The sequence below is a fragment of the Odontesthes bonariensis genome, chromosome 3 (genome assembly GCF_027942865.1).
Source record: "Odontesthes bonariensis isolate fOdoBon6 chromosome 3, fOdoBon6.hap1, whole genome shotgun sequence".
Classification (NCBI taxonomy): Eukaryota; Metazoa; Chordata; class Actinopteri; order Atheriniformes; family Atherinopsidae; genus Odontesthes; species Odontesthes bonariensis.
Genome location: NC_134508.1, coordinates 6605715 through 6623669, shown reverse-complemented (window position 1 = coordinate 6623669; position 17955 = coordinate 6605715). Strand labels below are relative to the sequence as shown.

The window sequence follows — 17955 nt, the reverse complement described above, 5'->3', positions numbered from 1 at the left end:
AATGGTAAGAAAGTCTGCTTCTAAATCGTTCTCTGGGCGGTGATTTCATTCCTAAAATTAAATCTCTGCTGAAATAAAATTGTAATAGCATATTCATACTTTCTTTTTTTTACTTGAAGATGATCAATTTATGCCTTAAAATATGGCCTCATCTATCACGGCTGCTGAACCTGGCTGTGGATCATCCATCAGGGGGAACTGTTGGACTCTTTCCACTGCAGCCTGGTAGTTCGTTAGTTCGCTAAGTGTTCAAACAGATCAAGTTTCTCTTGTGAAGGTTTCAGAGATTTCTGCAGCTCCTTTCTGTGATACTCTGCAGCTTCATCGATGGGGCTGAATCCTTCGTGTGCTTTTTAATCTTGTCCTTCCAACTTACTTTTTCTTTAAACTGAATACAAAGTGTTCCCAGTGTTCCCAGTATTATTTCCATTCTGCTGTAATGGTGACTCCTAAAGACACAAAGTCCAGCTGTCAGATGATGTAATCTTATTCAAATATAGGAAGAGGTTCCTTTCATATGTGGAGGAAGCATGTGACAACATGCCAGCTTTTTCTATTCTTTTTTTTTTATCAAACACATTTCCAATGCAAACTCAAGAAGTCCAACCAGATAAAGCCTTCATGGCTTTATGACCTGGATGAAAAAGACTAAACGCTAACAGTGTGCAGGTGGAATAATTCCTCTGAACTCACTGACAAAACTGTCTCAGCGAGTTCAGTCAAGTTTCCAAGTCTTGGCGTTCCCCGTCTGTTTTTAGAACCTGTTTTGATACGAGGTCTATTGTTTGGAATCTGCCTTCTGTTGGGTTTTGGCTGCTTAACTAACTGCCATCCTCTCCCTTTCTGTTTCACATCTTTATCAATAGAAGGCCAAAACCTTTCTCAACAGACCCGTCTTGCACCCAAATGTGACAAAATACAAAGTTTGTGACAGTCAAGAACATTTTTCAAGTCATTTACCCAATTATTATATAAATACTAATTATTTGTAATGGAAAAACTCTTCCAAATGAATGCAAAACAAAAGTTGGCAATCTTCAACAGCATTCTGTTATTTTTTTACCTCGTTGTACAAGCCTTATATTGTTTATAGCATGTTTAAGATATAATCATTATTATATAACAAATTTAAAGATACACTCCTACTATTTATGTCACGGATGGTGGAGATGAAGAACGGTAAGGACCCAAAATGTAGATTCAGATGAGGCAGGAGGTTGAGGGAAAACTGAACTCGATTTATTTAAAGACTGTAACAAAAAGCGCAGACTGGTAAGAAGAAAAAACCGAAGGACTGACTGGGCAACTTGACTGAAAATAAGGAGATTAAAATTATCATGAACTGAGAAAACATGAGGAGATACCGCAAGGATCTGGCAATGACTGAGAGAAACCAAGGGGAATCTATACTGAGGGAAACTAATGAAGAAAAGACTGCAGCTGTAACTAACTGACAAGGAAGCAGGCGTGGAATTGGATCAGAGAACCAGACAGGAGGGAACTGAAGAAAAATAAGAATAATGAGCAGAATCTAGACACAGGACTGAAAACACAAGGAAATAAGAACATGGGACCACATAAATGAACGATTAAACCACAAAAAAATCTGGAAACTCAAAAGCCGAGAACAACAGAACACAAAAAAACCCACCACAAGTTGTATCAGACTTGTTGGATATCTTCCTCCTGGGCATTACTTCTGCAAAGATTTCCAAAAAGTCTTTATTGTCTCATAATTGTTGTTTCGGGTTTAGACCAGTGGACCTGTGACTTTCAGCTGATGATCAGCAGGATGTGTGCACGATGCATCCTGCTGGTGATGCAGAGCAATGCGAACACTAAAAACAACCTAATGCAGACTGGAGAGTGACATCTTATTATGATAGATTCATTCAAATTGATAGGTTGATATATGATAGATAATATAATATAATATAATATAATATAATATAATATAATATAATATAATTATATAATATAATATAATATAATATAATCGTTAACAGTGGGAGCATTTTTTTTTTGTCCTAATAAAATTACCCTTTCACCCCTGGTACACCGACACTCACATGCGTTTTATATGACTAAAAAGATAAGAACAGTAGTGCAAATGTACTACAATTGGAGAATAAATCATGCTTAGTGAGCCTAGACGCTCCAGAGACTTGTTGATGCTGTTCTGTTACAGAGATGATCACTGGTATTATCTTCAATGTGCCGGAGGAGTGGTTGTTAGCACTGACACCAAGAGGGTTCCTGGTTCAAATCCCAACTGGGGCCTTTCTGTGTGGAGTTGGCATGTTCTCCCTGTGTATGCTTCCTCTCACCTCCCAAAAACATGCACGTCAGGTCGATTGTTGTCTCTAAATTGTCCCCAGGAGTGAGTGTGAGTGTGTTTGTCTCTGCGTGGCCCTGTGATGGGCTGGCGACCCATCTAAAGTGTACCCCGCCTCTCGCCCAGTGGCAGCTGGGAGAGGCTCAGGCTTTATCTGGAACTGGTGGAGAGACTTACTGTGTATTTTCAATTACAAAGATCTATTTCCCAGTATCCAGTGTGGGAAATACATTTTCCTCTGCATGACTGTGTGCATGAAGCGCTTGAGTCCTCTGACCATATTTCCCTGCTTCTCCTACCAATTACTGTCATGATGTTTTTATCTGGCTTTCTCATAGTGAATTTGTTATATGATCATTAATTGTGTCTTAAACATGCTATAAACAATATGAGGCTTGTAATAGAACGCAGATGAAGATAGACAACTTTTGTTTTGCATTCATTTGCACCGCGATACAGAGTTTACACAAATAAATAGTATCTTGTATCAAACTTTGTATTTTGTCACATTTGGGTGTGAGAAATGAAAAGGGAAAGCAAGACAGGTCAGACCAGAAAGGTTTGGGAGAGGATGGCAGTTAGATAAGCAGCCAAAACCCAACAGAAGGCAGATTCAAGACAACAGACCTCATATCGAAACAGGATCTAAAAACAGACGGGGAACGCCAAGACTTGAAAACTTACCGAACTCGCTCAGACAGTTTTGTAGATGGTAATCTACAGTATATTGTGGAGTGGTGCAGAATATGCACTGAAGGGCTGGTAAACAGAGATGAATCAGGTGAACAGATGGTGAACACGATATGGTGAAAAGACAGAAGTCCCAATGCTCTCATTGATTAAAGCTGCACCGACGCCCAGAGTTATCTGGTTCAAACCAGATGACTCTGATAAAAAGATGTTATCCTACAGTCATGTGACAAGACTCCAAAGCGTTTCTTGTTATGTCTGAGAAAGAGTGGTTATAACTAATGGATGGATAGAAGATGAAGATGAAAAGAGCCATTTATATGATCCAAAACATACTGCAAAGATTGTTCTCATTTCATTCCAGAGGACGAAAACAGCTGTAAAATCAGAAAGTTCATCAACAGACAAACACAGCAGAACATTTTGAATGAAGGGAGGCTAAAGATTCACGAGAAGGAGCCAACAGCAGTGTCATGATGCGTTTAAGGAGGACCCGGGTGCAGACACAGACGAGAGGCAAATTAAAGTTAAGGGATTTATTTACAAAAAATATAAACAAAAGGCGCAGCAAAGCTGGGGCCTGTTGCACAAAAGTAGGATTTAGACATCCAGGATGAATTACTTAGCCAGGTTCAAGGAATCCAAAACATGGGCGCCCAGGCTTAGTTGGTTGCACAAAGGCCAAGCCAGGATGAGCAGACACGGATTCATTAAGCCAGGTGAAACCGATCCCGGATAAGTGCTGCACACGGCTTGCTTAAATAGACCCCACGATCGATCATAGATTCACTGAGTCACCATGGCAACAAGGGCGGCGTATTTCTCCCCAGTGGAGCAAGAACTATTAATGGAAACCTATGAAGAGGTGAAGGAGAAAATAAAACAAAAAGGAAATACTGCCACAGTCAAAAAACAAAGGGAGCAAGTGTGGCAAACCATTGCTGACCGCCTGAATGCGTAAGTAGAGCACAAATCACACTCACCACTCCACTGAAACTATCACAATTAGGCTTCAATCCAAATAAAATGTTAATTAACATATCGTCACCTTCCTAAAATAATCGCCTAAGTCATTTTATGGCATCAAAGGTGTGGTCCAAAAAATGCCTAAGTCATTTATTTAATCTTAGTTTTTATGAAAAACAATAAGTGTTCTTATGTCAAGCATCCTTTGATACACACTTACTGACTGAAATTATTATTTTATGCTATAATTTAACTTTTGGGGGGATTTTTTTGTGTTTCCTGAAAAATCTGAAAAAATGACTTGTGCGATTATTTTAGGAAGGTGACGATATTTGAAAAGATATTTGTAGCCTACTTTGATTATGAATAAGTTGAAATTGACTGCATGTGAGTGAAACTATCTAAATATAACTCTATGCTCCTCCACGGTTTCATTGTGTGTTTTTGTGTGTGTAGATTTAACATGACTGGGCCAAAACGGACATGGCAGCAAGTCAAAGTGAAATATAAGAACATCCTGCAGAATGGTAAGTCCCCTGACAAATACTTAACAAGTGTACTTTTTATTAAGAATGTGCCTGCCCACACATTGCCTGTACTGTGCATTAATTGGTTTAACATCTTATCATTTCAGATGGTCTGCAATGCTAACTATTTGTTCAGTAATGTTGTGGCAAAGTGTCCCGGCTCGGTCCACGACTCCCGAGTGTTTCGGAACTCAGAGATCTATCGGCGCCTATCACAAGGTGAGCCACAGAACCTCTATTGACAACCACTTTTAACATAATGGCTGTGTTAAGAATGTCACTACTTATGAGGTTGTGATGGTAACATTATGTATTCGCAGGTGAATTCCTGGGTGTATTGCTGGGTGACAGAGGGTATGCCTGCCAGCCTTTTCTGCTCACTCCATTTGCAGAACCTCTGGAGGCACAACTGGCATACAACCATGCCCATGCCAGAACAAGGGCCCGGATCGAAATGACATTTGGCCTACTAAAGGCACGTTTTCAGTGTCTGAACCACCTGAGAGTCAGCCCAGACAGGGCATGTGATATCATTGTGGCCTGTGCTGTCCTCCACAATGTGGCCTGCCTGAGAAAGGAGAGGGCCCCCAGAGTGCCAGCTCTCATAGACTGGGACAATCCTGCCATCTTCCCGGATGACGACTGTGGTCGGCTGGTCAGAGACCAATATGTGTTAAATTATTTTAATTAATATGCATGTTGATTTAAGTTGGGCCTGCAATGGCAGAGGAATTTTTGTTAGGTTTTTGTGCTGTATAGGCAAGTCAATTTTATTTGTATAGGCCATTTTTACAAACAGTTTGTCTCAAACTGCATGCTTTGATTCTGGGCTTTTTGTCTTGTAGAGCACTGTGTGACTTCAGTTTTGAAAGGAGCTGATGGTTTACTTGCTTTGATTCATCCTTGTTCAATAAAGGAACATCGTGGTACACTCTAATGTGTATTTATATTTATATGGTGATGTCCTTTATGTGCAGTCTGTGGGAAACTTAATAATCTAGTGGTTCATCTAAAATCATCAGTTATCTAAAATGATTGTAATTAATGATCACAAATGTTTCAATAATGATAGTGGGTATAGTTAAATGTTTTAACAATATGTTCTAGGCAGTGGAATAAATATTGGTTTCCATTTGTGGCGACCGCTGACTGAGATAAGGAATGAGATTAAATAGATCCTGGAACTTAGCCTGGTCTGGAGCAGGCTAGCTTCACAGAATAAATCTCCATGGTGACTTACATCTGAACATATACCACTTCCCTCTATCCTACTTTTGTGCAACTGGATCACGGATAAGTTGATCCAGGATAGCCAACATATCCCCGCATAATCCCTTATCCTACTTTTGTGCAACGGGCCCCTGGAGTTATCAAAAACTAAACCAAACATAAAACTAAGAAAATAACAAAACAGACTTAAAGGGACACTATGTAATAAATTAAGTCATTTATTAGCTCAAATCAACATATTCATTAATAAATTAGTCCTCATTGGTGTAAAATTATCTCTGTCAAAAATCTCAATTATCCATGTAGATACAGACAAGAATAACTTGTCTGTATCCACATAGAGCAGGTAAGCTCTATGGAGGCTGCCATGTCCTTCCGGTCTATGAAAAACGACGAAGTGCCGAGCGGGACAAAAAGCACTTCGAATCGCGTTTTCCCCAACGCCAGGCCTGCAAGCGGAAATGACGTCACTTTGACGTCACGTCCGCCTTATTACTGGCGCTAATGGTAAATAGATTTTATCTCGTAAATGATCCCACTAATAATGCATTGATTGTTACCAAACTTCTGCCGTAGTACACATAGGCTCTTAACTCACAAAACGAGGCATTAGAAAGTTTGTAAGTTTACCAGGAGTTTATTTAAAAGAACACTTTCCAGATAGCAACTACACACTGCTGCTAATGCTACCGCTGCGTCAATAGTCACTTCCAGTAACTCCCGGAATATGACTAAATGCATTGTTTGCACACCAAAGGCTATGTCAACTTATGTTATCTGACATGTTAGCTGTTATCTGTATTTATAGTGTTATTGTATGTGTGTTATGTAATCCTTTGTACTGTGTGTCTTGACACATACTGCCTGCCGTAGTTCAAGAAGTTGCAACGCACATTTGCGCTAGAGAGCAAAATAAAATTGCACCACTAGATGGGGGAAGAAATTACAAAGTGTCCCTTTAAATACTTGTGGAGGGACTGACGAAGAAAAACCAGGGACTAGGGACAGGAGTGAGAACATAAGGCGAGGAATGCAGACTAGCATTACAGACCAGGGGACAAGACAAAAACCAAAGAGTAGACGGGTATAAGAACTCCGGCGAGGAGTGGTTGAACTAGAAAGGCATATATACTGGGGAGGTGATTACTGGAGCAGGAACTGGTGGCTGATTGGTAACGGGTTGCAGGTGAAAGTGAAGAGAGCAGGAGACAGACTGAGGAGAGAGAGAGAGATGGCAGAACACAGGGAGAGCACACTAACTAACACAAAGTATACACAAGGATAAATGAAACAAATGAATACCAAGAGAAACAGAACTAAAATGAAACAAAGACTGATCTAATAAAGAAGACACAAAGTACTGAATAAAAACACCAATAACTCAGTCACAAAAAACACAACTAAAAACCCAGATCCTGACAATCAGTGAGTTCAGAGGAATTATTCCACCTGCACACTGTTAGCGTTTAGTCTTTTTCATCCAGGTCATAAAGCCATGAAGGCTTTATCTGGTTGGACTTCTTGAGTTTGCATTGGAAATGTGTTTGATAAAAAAAGAATAGAAAAAGCTGGCATGTTGTCACATGCTTCCTCCACATATGAAAGGTACCTCTTCCCATATTTGAATAAGATTACATCATCTGACAGCTGGACTTTGTGTCTTTAGGAGTCACCATTACAGCAGAGTGGAAATAATACTGTGGGAACACTGGGGAACTGCCACTTCAGGATGCTGCTACTATAACTTTGTGAACAGGAGTTTGTATTCAGCTCATAGAGAAAGTAAGTTGGAAGAACGCCAGTTTTATTGCTTTTCCTGCTGGGTTTTCTGTTCCCACTCTAAGGCAAGATGTCTTTACTGCCAGCAAAGGATCTCTCCTGCACTCTCTGCCATGAGGTCTTCAAAGAGCCCGCTGACCTGGAATGCAGCTACAGTTTCTGTAAAGATTGTTTGAAGGGATGGAGGTCCGAGAAACAAGTACTCGTGTGCCCGCTTTGTCAGGAGATGTCTCTGTTTAGAGATCCTGCCTGTAACACGGAGTTGAAGAATGTGAGTGAAGCCTTCTTACTTGAGGAGTCTGAGCCTCTCTGCAGCCTGCACGCTGAGAAACTCAAACTCTTCTGCCTGGATCACCAGCAGCCCGTGTGTCTCGTCTGTCGGGATTCAAAAGCGCACGACGGCCACAGATTCAGCCCCATCGATGAGGCTGCACAGGATCACAGGGAGGAGCTGCAGACATCTCTGAAACCTTTACAGGAGAAACTTAAGCTGCTTAAACACGTTAAAGGAAACTTTGATCAAACAGCAGAACACGTTAAGGTTCAGGCGCAACACACGGAGAGGCAGGTTAGTGAGCAGTTTAACAGGCTTCATCAGTTTCTGAAAGAGGAAGAGGAGGCCAGGGTTAGTGTTCTGAGGGAGGAAGAAGAGCGGAAGAGTCAGGTTTTGAAGGAAAATATTAAAGAGCTGGACAGGAACATAGCAGCTCTTTCAGACACAGTCACAGTCACAGAGAAGGAGCTGAGAGAAGCAGACGTCTCGTTCCTGCAGAGCTACCAGGCCGCAGTGGAAAGAATCCAGCAGTTCCCCCTGATGGATGATCCACAGCCAGCAGCCCTGATGGATGAGGCCAAACACCTGGGAAACCTGAGCTTCAACATCTGGAGCAAGATGAAGGAGATGGTTTCCTTCTCTCCCGTCATTCTGGATCCAAACACAGCTCATCCAGAACTCATCCTGTCTGAAGATCTGACCGGTGTGACGTTTGGACAAAGACAGAAGCTTCCTGACAACCCAGAGAGGTTTGACCGACGACACTGCGTCCTGGGCTCCGAAGGGTTTAACTCAGGGACGCACAGCTGGGATGTCGAGGTCAGAGATGAGCAGTTCTGGGGCGTTGGTGTGTTACAGGAGTCGGCTCAAAGAAAGGGTCACATACACAGCGGGTACTGGGGAATATGTCTCTTTGATGGAAAATACACAGCAGCCTCTCCACCACTTCCAAATAAAGTTCTGCCGGTGAAGAAGCTGGAGAGGATCAGAGTTCAGCTGGACTGGGACAGAGGGAGGGTTTCATTCTTTGACCTGGATACTGACCAACAGATTCACATCTTTGAGCACACGTTCACTGAGAGGCTGTTTCCTTACATTTCCACCAAGAATGAAATACCTCTGAAGATAATGCCAGTTGCAAAACAGCGCAGTGACCCTGCAGCAATGGGTTTTTAGAGTAGAGTAGAGTACCATTTATTAATCCCGAAGGAAATTAAGGTGTCCAGTAGCATATACACATATAAACATATACACATATAAACATATAAACATATACACATATACACAAGGCACTATACACAACATTCTTTTAGGAGATTCTAGGGCCGCTTAAGAAGCTTTATACGACCGTAAAAATGAAAAAAAGCTGGTACACTTATGGAAACTTTAAATGAAAAGAAGATGAAGAGATTCTCACATTTGCATTAACTTTCATTTCACCACAGAAATAGATCCAAGATGTTAAATTGTATGCCTTTCAGGTCTGCAACTCATTGGAACAGTGCAGCTTTGACCACTTTATTAGATCCAGACCGGTCAGGACTGCCAGTCCAGTATCCGTACCCTCGTCTTCCTCAGCCATTTGAAATGCGTGCAGAACATGGTTTTACGTTTGTCTTGTTACAAAATGCTTTGATTCACTGGAAAAGATGTGAAGTTTTTTTTTGTCTTTTAAAAAGCAGCAGAAAACTTTATCCAGACAAGCTAGAGAGGCTTTTATTTCATGTTTCTTGTTTTTATGTCCTTTAGCGTCTTTCTTTTATCTATTTTATTGTGAAGCACTTTGTAATCCTTATCTGAGAAAGGTGCAATTTAAATAAACTTTACTTGCCTTCAAAATCTTGAAACATCTGTGTCCCATTTTATGGTGATTTTTACTTTTCACTCACTGTCTTAGAACACCTAAAATAGTTTGAACATACGGTCGTAACACGGTACAAACTTTCTATCAACTTTCTGGGTTCAGCACAGGTGTCAGGATCATTTTTTAAACAGTGTAAAATAGCTGCACGCTCAGTTGTAAAGGCTGAGCCTGACGTGCATCCTCTGTGTCCTTGTCAGATAGATTTAAAAGTAACACATAAGATGGAACTGATTCTTGGGATCTTTGTTGGACTCATGATAAGACTTATAGAGAACTTGTCCACATTTCAAATGTAGTTAAAAGTCTAAAATGACTGCAAGACACACAGCGGACTGTATGTCTCACCCTTGTTTTATTTTATTCTTAATTCTAAAACCAAGCTTTGTTTCTGTACATCATGTTTTATTGTTGTCTGTGTCAGGACTGTTGATGGATGAGGGAGTTTATAGGTGGAATTCAGTCATCTAAAGCTCTGTGTGAGCCCTACACGTGTCAAAACAATGTGGAGCGGGGCAGGAAAAAAAGTCGTGAACTGTGATATCTCTGCCCCAGGCGCCCTGGGGTAGTTTAAAGCCAGGAAATGTACATAATAAATGTTAATATGCTTCATCAGAAGCCAGAGGTTTCATTTTGAGTCTCACAAACTCCTTTAGTGTTGCTTTAAGTGTCACACTTCAGTAGAAAACTCGATGTGCTGTGTGCATAAATTGTGAGTTACAGCAAAAAAAACAAAAACATTGCCTCTCAACTGGAACTGATCGATAAAAACTTTCTCACTTAATCAGTTTAATGTTACTTCAGTGAAGTTAGTTTAAAGTTGGATATTCAACAGACATTCGCAAAACACAGCAGACTTGCAAAATGGGATGTTTAAAGCAGAGATGAGCTACTGTGTATAAAGTTATTGAAAATTACGAACAGATGTTAAATGTAAAAATAAAAGGTGTATCTCATGCAGCCAGTGTAGTTACATAATGCCACACTGATTTGGAGTCAATTGATCACATGACCTAAAAGCTATTGAGCTAAAATGCAAATATTTATATAGAAAAATTAATAAAAGTTATGAACAGATCTAAAATGTAAAAACGTAGAAATAAAACAAATAAAATAAAAAGGGAAAACCTCGGAAAATAACACAGCAAAGGACACACAGATAAAACATGATGAAAAACACGGAGCTGCTTTAAAGGGATAGTTCGCCTCTTTTGACATTAAGCTGTATGACATCCCATACTAGCAATATTGTGCATGAATTATAGGTTAAGAAATTAATTAAAATTAAAATTATTCTCTAAAACATGAGTGAGGTATATACCTCTCCCACATTATCCCTTTAAAGCAGCTCCGTGTTTTTCATCATGTTTTAAGCTGCCAAAAGCTATAGGAGATCAAGCAGAATTATAAATAGTGTAAATATTAATACAAAGAGAAACACAACTTCCACTGAGAACTAAAATGTTGCTGCATTTCTGCTGGATATGGATATTGTCTCCCTACAGGGACATTATATAGTCAATTTGTGTTTTTAGAACTTGCCCTGCTGCTTCCAACTGTCCAAAGGTCATGCTGCACATACATCAAAATAGCTTGCTACCTGGTTTTCGTTAAGTAGGTTATTACATGAAAAATCTGAGGTTTATTGTCTTCAAAATTCTCTCTTATGACTACCTTGACAAAGCTTGGAAGCACATGTGGGGGACCTTTCCTCTAACGTAGATCAGAGGCTTTCTGAAGATGGTCTCCAGTGACTGATGGACACGGATTGGACCCACATGGAGTGAGTCATAGATGCGTTTGAAGAAACCCAGGTTTGAATTGTACAGGACTATCACCTGTTCATCCAGGTTCTCACTTAGCCTGCAAAACATCACACAAACTCTCACTGGAATCTAAACATTCCAGCCCCCCAAAAAAACCCAGAACAGCTGAAATCTGTTAACAACAGCTGCTGGAGAAAGATAATGGTCCAGGACTTACTTCATAGGAACGGTTTCCCAAAGTTTCTTTACTGTTTTACGTTTCAGCCCCTCAAGAACAAAGATGTGAGTCTTCTTATCCAGCACGTGGAATCCTGTAACTAAATCCAGATCCTTGCTCGCATCATGGTTTGAATTTATTATGTAATTGGATAGGGCTGTTTCTATATTTTCCAGTGAGTGTGAGCCCAGGTGGAAAGCTGTTGCGTTGATCTTGAGAATCTCAGACCTCAGTTTAGTCATCACAGTGGAGTTGCTGCATCCAAATAACAGAGATGGGACCAAGTCACACATGTGCAAGTCGTAAGTCTCAAGTCTTAGCTTTCAAGTCCCAAGTAAGTTTTTCTTGGGCAAGTCAAGTCCTGTAATAGGTCAAGTCAAGTCAAAGTCAAGTCACCTTGATTCCTGCAGAATCTGATCTTAATAAAGTGAAAAGACAAGATATAATTAACTGTCAGTAAACATCATTGGCCAATGTGTCCAACCTGTCCACCCCGTATCATATCAAGCTAACGTTAGCTAACTACCGACTAAGCTAACAGGATAATATTAGCTAATTTGACAAGCACTTACTGGTCAGAATGGATCTTCAAATGACGAACAAAGCTCGAAGTTGTCTGGCTGTCCGAGATGTTGATGCCGCATGTCTTGCACTGTGCTGTTCGTCTTTTGCTGTCAAAATGGTGATTAATGGTAATATCAAAATCAAATCAAATTTATTTGTATAGCACGCTCTGCACGGTATCTTTTAATTTCTCTTTAAATTCTTTTATGTATTTTTAATGCTTCTTCCACTCCCTGCTGCAATGCTTTTATTTTATGTAAAGCACTTTGAATTGTTTTGCACATGAAATGTGCTATACAAATAAATTTGATTTGATTTGTGTTTTCCGGTTGTGGATGACTTTCTCTCACATACGCTTCTCATTCTTTTTTACCATGGTCTCGACAGCACCTGAGGGCCAAAAGCAATAATAATTTTTTTGTAAGTTATTGTATTACAAATATGTGCAGTGTTTGGTTCAATTTGGGGGCATTTGAAACTGATGCGCACCATAAATGTCTGCGGCACATTCAGACTCATCCTGAGGCAATCTGATTGCTTTCAGTCTCTAAGCGGGCTTGGCTGGAAAGTTCCTCGTTGCTGTTCCATATCTGAAGCTTGATCTTCTGGGGAAGTAAACTGATCAGCATGGCCCTGTTGACTCCGAGCTTGAAATTTTGGGCCCAGCCAACACATCTCTTATTTCCTTCCTGCCAAGTCCTCAGAATCTGTTACAAATTTTACACAATTATTTTCTACATTTAGGTGCTCTAACAATACAAAATCTTGTGCAGCAGCATTTCTATGTGTTTCTCAGCAGAATGTGTGCAGTAACGGGATGTTTATTGTAACTCTACACTATTTATTTGCTTTCTTGTTGTTCATTCAAGTATTCATGAACTCTTCATGAAGGGAACGCGCACACACAGACATGAATGTGCAACAAGTCACGATTACCTTGACAAATTTTCTCTGGACATTTTGTGGTGGAAATTTTGGTGAGGCACAGAGTCAGTTATTTTCTTCTGAGGAGACAAGAGGCCTTTATTGTCAGGGTTGGGTTTAGGGAAGGACACGGATGCGGACTTTTCAAAAATAAAGGCTGATTTACTAACAAAAAACAAAGTTTCAACACAAAGCGCGGCTTAGCCGGATTCAAAAATCAAACTGTGATAAAAAAAACAAGGTCTCAACATGGCATGGATTAAATAAATACTTAACTTTAGGTCAGAACAGGCATGGCATGAAGGGCAGGTGACAAACATGGCAGGCAGGGAAGACAAGCAAAGAACCAACAAACTGAGAGGGGAGGCAGGAAACTAAATAGGGACAGTGATTAGTGACTGGGTGCAGCTGACACAGGTGAAGTGAGTGAACTAATTAACAGAGTGCAGGGAAACTAAAACATGGCTAACCTAAAAACTAAACATAGACTGAAACTCAAAAACCGTGACCTAAAACATGAAACTAAAAACATAAGTCCATGGGTGTGACATTTATAATAAAATCTTGCAAGAGAGAACAACACAGTACAAAATACAGAGCTGCTCTGACCACTGAGACAAACACACTCATTGGGTATCTTAATGCTTATTGGGTATAGGTATCTTTCTTCTTTCTACCTTTCCTCCCCCAACTATAGTTGAAGTTAGCCAGACATGGTTGTAAAACTCAGCTTCATCCCTGCCCCCCTTAAAGTGCAGCTATCTGATTCTCTATCTATTCTAACAAGCCCGCCGTTGTAAAACAGTCAGTCATCACAGTAAGTTCAACAAAGGACTTGTCCCACCAAGATGCACAACTGAACGGCACAGGAAGTCATTCCTGACTGTGCAATCACTATTCATATGACACAGGGCAGTTATTATGCACTCCAAACATCCTTGATGAGGCCACAAAATGGACAAATAATCCTCAGGTAATTCCTGAAAACACACCTGACACCGACTGTCAGTTTGAGCAGGATATCTGGTGGGAGCCGCAGATTATATTCTCTATCATTCTGAAAAACTGACAACAAAATCCTGTCAAACCAATTTCTTGACTAAAACTCTTGTTTTTTAAACTAAGTTGATTCAATTCAGTATTTTCCTAACTATACACACTTATTTCAGATATCCACTGCTTATTAGCTGCATGTGTTATCATAAGATCTAATTAAGACTGATAGCCTCCCACAGCTGACCACAGGGGCAACAACAATTCAGTTATAATGCAGATTATTGCGTCACTGCTCCTTTGATATAGTTAAGCGTTTTAATCTACTTTTCCTCCCTACCTAGGCAAGGCAAGGCAAGGCAAGGCAAGGCAAGGCAATTTTATTTATATAGCACAATTCATACACAAGGCAATTCAAAGTGCTTCACAGCTACATAAACCACAAGAAAAAGAAATTAAAAAATTAAAATTAAAATTAAAAAATAATAATAATAATAATAAAAATAAAATCAATTTAAAAAACCCATTAAAAATAATCATTAATTAATTAATTAATTAAAAAGTGAAGAGTGCAGATAAAATACTTTCAGGTGTCATATGCACAGCTAAACAGAACTGTTTTCAGCCTGGATTTAAACATTGTCAGAGTTGAGGCCTGTCTCACATCTTCTGGAAGGCTGTTCCAGATGTTAGGAGCATAAAACTGAAACGCAGCCCCAGCTTGTACCTACAGCCAAGGCTACCTTGACACCGTACCATCTTCCCTACTATCCTCCTTAAAGTTGTTTAATCATAGAGCGAGCACACAATGGAACAAAGGAAGAGAGAAAAACAGGTTTTTCCAGGAGGTTAGTAACACTCAATACAATGCAAATAGGAATTCATTTTACCTTACACTTTATCTAAACATTAATCAATTGTCAACATGCTACCATATTTTTCTCACATGTCCACCTCAGCCTGTGTTGTCAGGAATGAGGAGAGTCTGGGGGGCGCAGGAGGGGGCAGGGGGTTAAACTAACTTAGCTTGACGCTAGCAGCGTTTGAGGTCTAAAAGTTTTAAATGCGGTCATTTCTATGTTAGGTATGTAACCTCTCTCCATGTCACTTCATTTGGAATTTAAGTTCCGAAGCTGCCAAACTCATTTCAGTCTTGTCAGGGATTGGGGTTTTGGCTAAATCTCTCCACCAGAGGGCGCCGGTGTGCTGGGCTGAGCCCCAGGTGCCTGATTCCTCACAGGTGCAGCACATCAGCCTCATCATCCCAGCAGTACAAGAGGAGGTGGTTCCCAGTCATTCTTCGCCGGAGTGTAACCATTATGGTGACTTCTAGCCGCCCTTCTGAGCGCCTGAGAGTTTTTCCCCTGTGGGCCTTACTTTCTCCCCTGTGGGCCTTACTTTCTCCCCTGTGCGCCTTACTTTCTCCCCTGTGCGCCTTACTTTCTCCCCTGTGCGCCTTACTTTCTCCCCTGTGCGCCTTACTTTCTCCCCTGTGCGCCTTACTTTCTCTTCTCGTTCCCCAGGTCATCTCCAAGAACCTCCTCCTGCCACGCTTACAGCTTGTCTTCTGGTCTTCTGGCTAGTCTTCTGGAAATCGCACTGACTCCGCTCTTCCACCAGAGGGAGCCTCCGCACTCCACCTTTCGCAGCCTCGCTGCTCCCGCACCAGACAAGTTTTCTGGTGAGATGGGCAAGTGTAAATGTAAATGTATTTTATTTCTGCAGCCCTTTACAGACAATCCTTACGATGTACCAAAGTGCTTTACAGCAGGTAATAAATAAAGAGAAGAATTAAGTAAAAACCATAAAAGAACAGAGAGAGCAATAAAATACAACAAAATCAAATAAGATAAAAGTGTCATCATACTACTGGGTATTAAAAGCCATCCTAATGGGGATGGAGGCTGCTTTTTAAACATGTAGCACTTTGTGCTACATTTTAATGTATGAAAAGTGCTTTATAAATAAAGTTTGATTTGATAGGGCTAATCTCTGGAAGAGCCTTAAGATGGGCAGAGGCCCGTTTTCAAAATTACCCAGATATTGGACTTACTTTTCAAGAATTTGTCAGGGAATTTAAGATAATTTTTGGCCAGGACTCAGATTCTGTTTCTCTTTCTCGTGGCCTATGGAACCTCAGGCAGGGGGTCCCTGCATTGGGCTGGGACTCGGGTGCTTTAAAGAGTGCATTTTTTTCACGCTTTAAGTAACCCAGTTAATGATGAGCTGGCTTTGCTTGAGGAACCGAACACTTTGGATGAACTCATTACTTTATCCATCAGAATAGATAGTCGTCTAAGGGAGAGACTTTCCCGGCGTCCCACCTCACGAACCTGAACCCATGCAGGTGGATCGAACCCGTCTCACCCCAGAGGAAAGACAGAGAAGGATGCAGTCTCATCAGTCTCTACTGTGGGAGTCCAGAGCATTTCATTGCCGTATGTCCCCTGAGGATAAAGAAAGAGCTCCCCGGGAGGGCCCGCCCGTAGATTCGGGGAGACTGGTGGGCCAACGCATTAGTACCAACCATCCCCGTTTACTCCTTACTGCCACCTTATGATTCTTTTCAACTCAGTGCTTTAGTAGATTCTGGTTGCGAACAATCACTAATTGCTCAGTCCCTGGTGGATCAGTGTCATCTCAAGGTTCTTCCCCTCGAGAGATCCCTCCGCGCCACCGCCCTGGATGGAAAATCGTTACCTCACATCACTTATCAGACCCTTTACGACTGATTGTTTCCGGTAACCATCGTGATGAGATTTCCCTTTTTGTTTTTGCCTCTTCCCAACCTACAATAATACTTGGTTATGACTGGTTAAAGAACCCCAATCCTCAGATAAACTGGAGGAGGAACACTATTGAATCCTGGTCCCCTAACTGTCATCTTACCTGCCTCCATGCTGCCGTGCCCTCTAATGCCTCCTCTGAAGCTACAGCTTCCATCGACTCTCTGGACCTCAGTAATGTTCCCGAAGATCTGAATCTAAATACCTAGATTTGATCCAGCCTGACCCCCAGAAGCAGTTCATTTTAGAGGTGGACCAATTTTGAGACCAGGCTCAGTCAGGAGGTGAGTTTGTACAGGCAGCTGTACGGAACTGGTGAAACAGCACAGGGAGCACGTAAACTCCCAAAACTGGTGCACAGAGATTGGCAGAACTTTGGGGAAAGAGGGAGAGTTCTGCAAGAATGTGTGGAAGAAGCTACGGGACAGATACGTGAAGGCAAAGAAGAGGGCAGAGACTCCAAGTGGTGATGTCGGGGGCTTCAGACCATCACCTCTTTTAACTGAATCAAAAAAATTAAATTATCTAGATAGCCTACCGCTCGCGCTAGCCGACGCGGCAACCATGCGAGAGCCTTAAGTTTACTACGTGTGTGAGGGACGTCTACATCAGCTGAGACGTCGGGAGAGAGCTCCCGAACAGCAAGAGAGACAACGGTTGACCGGTCAGATACAGGATTTTAATTTAATACCTGTTCTGTGGCGTAGTGGGTACAGCAGGCGCCCCATGTACAGAGGCTATAGTCCTCGTGCAACTGGCCCCGGTTCAAATCCCGCATCGGATGGCCCTTTACTGCGTGTTATTCCCCCTCTCTCTCTGCTTCCTGTCTCTCTCCACTGTCCTATATAATAAAGGCATAAAAAGCCCCCAAAAAAAGAAAAACAATAATAAAAAAAATACCTGCTCTGTATTTATCTGAAACAGTTGTATAGTGCCACATATCATGTTCAACTTTGACAGAAAATAAATATTTAATTTAAAATGAACCTTCTGATATCATCAAATCTCAATTAAGAGTAACAGGGAACATTTAAAATTCACAA

The 17955-nt window shown here is 41.1% G+C and overlaps 1 protein-coding gene across 1 annotated transcript; it reads left to right on the top strand.

The window, feature by feature from the left end:
- The first annotated feature begins 7491 nt into the window (after window positions 1–7491).
- On the top strand, window positions 7492–9058 carry LOC142377683 (zinc-binding protein A33-like). Its single transcript, XM_075461995.1, has one exon. The coding sequence runs from the start codon at window positions 7598–7600 to the stop codon at window positions 8975–8977; it is 1380 nt and encodes a 459-aa protein (XP_075318110.1). The 5' UTR covers window positions 7492–7597; the 3' UTR covers window positions 8978–9058.
- The last annotated feature ends 8897 nt before the right edge of the window (window positions 9059–17955 follow it).